This window comes from Penaeus vannamei, chromosome 13 (assembly GCF_042767895.1).
Source record: "Penaeus vannamei isolate JL-2024 chromosome 13, ASM4276789v1, whole genome shotgun sequence".
Lineage (NCBI taxonomy): Eukaryota > Metazoa > Arthropoda > Malacostraca > Decapoda > Penaeidae > Penaeus > Penaeus vannamei.
The window spans coordinates 39,588,940-39,596,963 of NC_091561.1; the positions used below are offsets into that span (position 1 = coordinate 39,588,940).

At 32.9% G+C, this 8,024-nt stretch overlaps 1 protein-coding gene across 1 annotated transcript; it reads left to right on the top strand.

Annotated features, from left to right (window-relative positions):
• Positions 1-27: 27 nt before the first annotated feature.
• LOC113812170 (ketimine reductase mu-crystallin) lies at positions 28-3,373 on the top strand (the record flags this gene model as incomplete). The annotated part of the gene is given in 5 exon segments (XM_070129257.1): positions 28-109; positions 301-493; positions 764-865; positions 1,285-1,389; positions 1,876-3,373. Coding segments are annotated over 5 exon segments (550 nt in total), but the record flags the coding sequence as incomplete, so codon positions are not given.
• Positions 3,374-8,024: the final 4,651 nt, after the last annotated feature.

Below are 8,024 nucleotides of genomic sequence, written 5' to 3' on the forward strand. Positions count from 1 at the left end.
ATCATCCATGTGAAAGAGTGAGAGCTGTGAAATTGTAGCTGTGCTTGGGGCTGGTAAGCAGGCTTGCGTCCATGCACAAGTAATGGCTCACTGCTACAAAGGTGCGAAGGTGAGGATTTTACTTGAGATAAAGAGAAGTTACAAAACAATGTCTGTCTAGAACATCCCATAAACAGATAAGTCAGTTGGAAATATGTTAGATATAGTTGATGTTGAGCAAATATGTTATGAACAAATGGCCTTCCTATATATCTAACCTTATTTAGCTCAGGATAGGTAATACCATATCTATATTACTAGATTCGAATCTGGGCGCGGAGGCCTGAAGCTGCTGAAGCTTTGGTACTACAGTTACGGTCAGAGGGTATTTGCGCTGAATCATCAACTACAGTACAAGAGGCTGTGAAAGACGCAGATATCATTAACATTTGTACCGGAGCAGCTATCTCAATCCTGAAGGGGGAATGGGTCAAGCCAGGAGCCCATGTGAATAGTTAGTTACCTTAAGTTATCTGTTTCTGATAAATGTTGAATGTTAAACTAATTCTGGCTAAAATGTCATGTCATGTTGCTTAAATCTTGATACTGATCATTTCATGCTCATTAAAGTATCTGTCATGGTTTTAATTTTTGCAGTAATGATATACAATGAACTGTAGTAGGCATTGAATAGTAATATATAGTAACACCTTTCATCTCTTAATCAACCCATAAAGTGCTGAATTGATTCTTCATTTCCTCTTGGTATTTTGGTATCTTTAAGGTATTGGTGCTCTTCGTCCCAACTGCCAAGAAATGGATGAAGCACTAGTCAAAAGTGCAACCATTTATACTGATAGCCGTGAACAAGCCCTTGCTGGAGCTGGTTAGTTTTCAATTTATTTACTTTTTTCGACATTCAGAAAATTTGAAGCCTGTTTATATCCTATCAAAAAAGAAGTATCTGTATGTATATATAATCTTATAAACATGAAAAGTTTGTTCTTGATGTTACTAGTATGCAAAATTTCTTCACTGTAAGCACTAATATCATAATCAAAATGAAGAAAACTGTGAATCAAATTGTAAATCAAAACATACTGATTAATAAAATGTATTTAGTTCTTTTTTTGGAAAAGATTCTGAACATAAACATCACAAACCAACCAGTGCAATACAATAAAGAGAGATAAATCATAAACAAATAATTTGATGATGGTAATATCAATCATACAATAATTTGATATCTATATAGCTGAATTACTTAATTTGACTGAATTATTTAATGCTGTAATTACTTCTCAGGAGATATCATTAAAACTGGGGCGACAATCACAGCAGAAATAGGTGAAGTGCTCCTCGGTCAACATGCACCATCGAAAAACTGCACGACCATCTTCAAGTCTCTTGGTAAATACAGCTAGCTTTTTATTTTTTGTCTTCTTTGCCACAAGAATCGGGTTATTAATTTCAGTATATTGTGATGAATGTGCAGATATTGTATTTGAAGGATTTCCGTGTTTGAGAAAGTTTTACTTATATTTTCATCCATCATTTTCCATCAGCATAATAGTACAGGTTAGGTGAACCTTTTTGTCTCTTGTTTGATTACTTTTCATGAAAATTATTGCTTTGATATGGTTACAAATATTATCAGAATATCCTAGTTTAATCTTTGTCATATATTTTCTTTTAGAAATTTGTTTCCATACATCATACATCCTTAGCTTAAGACCCTATAGCTATACTTTTGATTCAAAATGCACAATTTGATATTTGATACTTGAACCAATCAAAGTAATATAATCAGAAGTTGACAACTAATTAATAATGAATGATTTTTATAATGAAACTGAACTTTTAAACTAACTGTTAAACTCATGAAATCTCCCACAGGACTAGGCGTGCAAGATAGTGTTTGTGCTCGGTTGGTTTATGATCGTCTGTTGGCAGAGACGGAGTGATGTTCCTAATTAAAGATTTGAACCACAATCGTTTAGGTTAATGCTACTAGATGATAAATAGTAAAAGGGTAAAGTAAAGTTTTGAATATAGTTAAGTTTTGAATAAAGTTAACACAATTTTGTCTGCTGTTGGAAATTATTTATATTTTGTAGATTATATTGAGGTAGATACTGTTCTGAACTATATTGGTATGATACTAATAAACTTATTTTTGCATTTTTTTTGTGTACATGAAATTGGTGATAAAAACATTAATTTGTATAAAACAATGCAAATCAATTATAACTATGAGTGTACTATACATGGGGAAAAGAAAAAGATAAAAAAAAAAGTGACAGTTGATATTATACAATTAATCAATTTTGAAAATACATGCCATGGCCACTGTGATTTTAGCTGATGAATTATTCTTACATATAGATGGCTCCACAAGTCACCGAGAAGTCAATCACCTACAGTACCTGTTTTTCCTTTTCTTTGAGTATCAGAAAAAAAAAAAAAAAAAAAAAAAAATCCTAAAATTCAAAAAAGGGAAAATCCTCTGAGGTCACTTTGGACTAATAGTTGACTCCAAAAACTACAGTGGACAGTATGCATCCTTGCGTACAAAGGGCTAAAGTGCTTTTTAGTGTTTGTATTGTATCTCACATGGCAAGGCAGTGATCAGAAAAATGCGCGTGGTCGGTGTCAGAAATAATACGTAATGTGACATGTTAGCAGAAGCTTAAGTATCTGGTGCTAGGGTGCTATTAATAAGACCAAAAAAAACAAAACATGGTAGAAGATCATATGCACCTTTGAAATAATAATAATAATAATAATAAAAATAATAAAGTAATAGTTCCTCATTTATGTTTATTGACTTTATAATGCCTGAAATACAATCTTCATTCTTCAAGCAGGGTATACATATAATACTGTAATAAGGCAACAATTTTTTTAGTTCTTATACAGAATGGCAATACAAAAATGCCATGTCCTTCTGGTCCCACAATACCAAAGGGACCACAAAAGATTAAGATAAAAGATAGAAAAGTTTGAGATAAAAAAGACAAAGACAAAATCTCACAGAGAAAATATTGAAAATTTGAAAAATTGAAACATTCCACTATGTTTCAAATTAAAAACATTGCTTGGTTCATTTGGATTAAAGATAAATAGTGATGAAGCATATGTTGGAACCTATAAAAATGATGAAAGTAATTCTAGTACTAAAAGCTATGCACAACTAATAATGGACTTTTACTCTTGTTTTCAAACTGTATTAATATAACAGAAAATATTCTTTTTTGGCAGTAGGTGTTTGGACACCTCAAAAAAAAGTCAAAATCTCAGAATGTGCAATCATTCTCATTTGTAAAACCCCCATTCTTATGAGTAATGTTAAACTGCATTAAAATGATTCTATGTGAATAAATAATACAATTTATTGGGTCATTTGTGAACAATGGATCAGAAAGCAAGTTCTGTCGACTGTATATCTCGGTTTTGACCACCAACTTATACAATGCTGGAACAGATAATGGTCTTTTGCATTACTAAATGAATGAGATAAACTTACTACTATATATACAGGATATACTTTCCAGGTCCATGTTATGTTAGAATAAACAAGTAACATTCTAACCTGTATCCTGCCTCATAAAATGGAAATCAGAATTCCATCTTAAACTTCTTGAGATCCCAAGGAGATTCAGGTTATGAAGCAGTACCTCTCACATCACTAACATTGTAACGGAGCAATGAAAATGGATACAAGTTATGGTTGTTTTAGATAACAATGGGGATTGTGACAAATTAGAATAACAGCACTGTGCACACCACATTGATGACATCACACTGAGACAACTTCTATATCTGCTATTTCTGTATCAACTATAACTACCTTATTCTGTCACAGGTCCCAAAAACTTACACAAAAGCTAGGAGTTTTACTATTAAAAAAGACAATGAAGCACATGCAAATATACTAAATATGTAAAAGCTTCATTTTTTCTTCTTCTACAAGTCAGGAAAACAGCGAATCATCCTTGCATAGATATCACAAAGGTACAATCCTAAGAATGATAACTGGAGAGTGTAAAAGGGGCTTGATATAACACAAAAGTAAATCCTGGTACACATACATGTATATGTATATAAACATATATACAGACACAAATACACATATCATCAGTATGTTACTTCCTTGTCTAAGAATATATAGTTAACTACATAATTTTACCCTGCAAACAACAATGAGGCAAAAGGCAACCCAAGTGCAGTGCAATTTATTTCTCTCTTGTGATAACATTGAGCTAAGGGAGGAGGGAGAGAGGGAGGGAAGGAGGGAGAGGGAAAGCAGTGAGAGAAGGAGGGAGACAATAGAGAGGAAAGAAGGAGAGGGAGGGAGGGAGAGAGGAAGGGTGAGGGGTAAGGGGTGAGGAGGAAGGGTGAGGGGTAAGGGGTGAGGAGGAAGGGAGAGAGAGAGGGGAGAGGGAAAGAGGGAGAAAAAGAGAGAGAGAGAGAGAGAGAGAGAGAGAGAGAGAGAGAGAGAGAGAGAGAGAGAGAGAGAGAGAGAGAGAGAGAGAGAGAGAGAGAGAGAGAGAGAGAGAGAGAGAGAGAGAGAGAGGGAGAGAGAGAGAATACACATAGCTGACATATATCCACATACAGATTCCATATATCTCTGAATCTACACTGCACAGATGGGTATTACCTTTGAGGTGTTTTCCACTAATTAGTCATAGGTTACACAGACATCAGACTTTCCTAACAAATAGTGCATCAAACACTACTCTTTAAAATGTCTGACAATTAAAAAACAAATCTTATATATATCTCATAAGTTTCTTGACAATTTGGCTTACTTAAGTTCTTGAGATAAACAGACTGTATAAATCATGATTTCATATTAACACTTAAGTTCTTGAGATAAACAGATTCAACAAATCATGATTTCATATTGTCATTTCTCATTTAAATTTCAGATTTAATTTTAAAAAATCAAATCAAGTAACAGAACTTACTCAAAAAGACACTTGAATTTCTTTCTTTTTTCAAAATTATGAAACTCACTAATATTTTTTTGTTCATTATCAACAATTTGGCTACCCTATGCATGGTCCCCTTATACATCTGTTACTCCCTGCGAGGAAGGACAGAAGCATTAACTATACCTGTTATTTCTCCTTAAAATCTTCAGAGAGAAAGGAGAGAAGATGAGTAGGGATTTTGGTGAGCCTGTTTTATCCATTAAAGAAGATATGGCAATTTGCCTTCTTTAGTATATGTGCACAGTGAATGAAATGTGACAAGTCTTAAAAAAGTGTAAATATAATAAATATCAGAAATAACAAGAGTTATAGTTTCTCATGCACATGAAGCTTTGATCTTTGTCAACTTTTAAAGGGTTTAGCTTCAAAAACAATCATTAACCCCTATAAAAATTCAATACAGGGATCCCCGTTATTCGCAATTTCACTCTTTCGTCACTGAAGTTTTGGAGATGCATCGTTAATTGTGTTTCACTCTTCCATTGTTATAGTTCTTAATGTTTATACAGATTGTCCACAAACATATAAGAAACTACTAGGAAACAAAAAAAAGGAAAAAAGCTAGAATGTGGAATGGAATATAATTCCAGAATTTGTATCCATGTACCAAAAAATGAATGTTGATGTGCACTGCTAATGAGACCTACAGTGTACATGAATAGTACATATCCACATTCCAGCCACCAAAACAGGCTAATGCTGCCACATCAGTACACTCTCAGGCACTTTTGAGTGGTAATGTTGATTTACCTCCTGGACTCATCAGTGAATAACTCACCCAAGCTCCCCTAAACTTAGACATTGTGTTGATGCTAGATAAGAAGATGGAAATAATAAAATGGACTAGAAATGGCAAACATGCAGCTGCTATATGGCAATTTAACAGCAACATCCAGATTGAAAATGAAGATAGGATGTCTGACGTAAAAAGTGATGATCGTCTCTCACCTACTTGTCCATAGCTTGCCCCCCCCCCTCTTGTTGTAGCCATTATTCTTTATAGTATTATTTTCAGAATATACAAACCTTAGCAAACCACTGGATATTATGGCCCTAGTCCCCATTATGATCTATAATGTAATCCTATGTGATATTGTGAATCCCTATTCATTTAATTATTTGATGTATTTTTCTGGTTCGCATTAACAATGAATAACGGGGATCCCCTGTATATTTTTGGTATACCCTAATAAAATTAACTACATTTCCATATATTTTGCGTGTTCAAAAAAATAACAAAGGAACATGTCCTAATCCCCTTAGGAAAGACTTAGGCCTCTCTCATGGTATCCCTGATAAATAGAGAGAAAGAAGAAAGAAGAAGAGCGAGACATGGAGAAGGAATGTGAGTCAGAAGGAATATAATTTTTTCATTCTAGTTTTACGTAGTTCAAATACACTATTTTAAAGAGATGTCACACATCCAAAAATTATTCCAAATTATTCCATTAACTAGGTCCTCAGAAATTTAAAAAATAAGAAAGAAAGAAGAATAGACAAGCATGATTTTTAAAAAAGCACATTTTCCATGACCCTATTTCTCATATTCAGTCCTTAGAAAACAATGAAAAATACCCTATCTTTCAGCTTTTTCAAATTTGGCAACCAAAACCCAAGTACACACCAAAAAACCTTATCTAATGCTAATTTTGTAAAAAAAATCCCCCCCCCCACTTTCAATCCAAGTCTATAAATCCTAAATCAGGATGTTACTGGATAGAGGTAAGATACAGTTGAAATATTAAAACATTGAGAATAATGAGAAAACAAAAAATCCGAAAAAATTTCACTCAAAAATATAGTACGACTGGATAATAAAACAAGATTAAAACCAAAATTTTAAATCTCAAAATTGTAAGTTACGAAAAAAATATCTTATAAATTTATGTCTTTCACATCTGCGACAATATGGTCATAACTATATAACTCACAGGTTCCCAAAACATTTTGCGACTTACTGTTCAAATATAGAACCAACAGAATATCACTGAATCCATACAAAAGTAACATTCATTAAATATAATGATAATAATAACAACAATTAATAATAATAATAATGATCATAATAATAACAAAAGTGAACAATAATAAAGATACTAATAGTAAAACCATGAAAGATTATAACTCTGATCAGAAATGAAAAGACTAGACAAAATCACACACTACTTTTTATCACAAATGATACTGAAGAAAGTTCTTTGGAAATATAAGGGAGAAAAAATATCCTGCCCTTTCCAGGATCTTATAATATTTCTATGTACATTGTTTTTATGTCTGAAATATAAAGCCACAATTTACGTAATTTGTACTGAGTGGCAGGATGACAAAGAAGGAAATATCAATTAACTAACTTTTGCACTGACATCTTCATTAAGAAAAGAAGAAAAAGAAAGAAAGGAAGAAGCAAAGTAAAAGTGAAACAAGTATTCTTGTCAAATAAAAGAACAACATATATTCCCATATACAATGACTAAAAGTTAGATCCACAAACTTTGTTCTAAAAGGAATACACACTCCAAAAACATGTATGGACAAGCACAGACACACACTCACACACTCACTCACATTATCTTCCTCACTCTCTAAAAAGTGAGAGATGCAAATCATCAAAAGGAAAAGTGCACAGCACAGCATGTGTTGCATAGCTCTCTTGAAAGAATTAAATCAAATGTCCATACCTCTTAGTACATGATAATATATGCATATATTACAATCAAAGGTGCTAAGTACACAAGCCTTTTCTGATGCAATAAATGAACATTCATCCGCAAATCTCTCTGCAGAATATAATGTAGGCAATAAGATTTTTATGGTTAAACTTCTTAGTGTTCACTGGATGGACCAACAAATAAGCGTAAACATAATATTCTTTTTTTTTTTCTCTTTTTTGTGGTAACACATTGCAAAGTATTGATATTCAGCTGAAAGATTGTGTAAAGTATCTGCTCACTCATTAAGCTACTACTGTCAATAATTTCTCCATCTCATTCCAGTTGGCATTTATCTTAAAAGGCTATCAAACAAACAACTTTCTTGTTCATCATC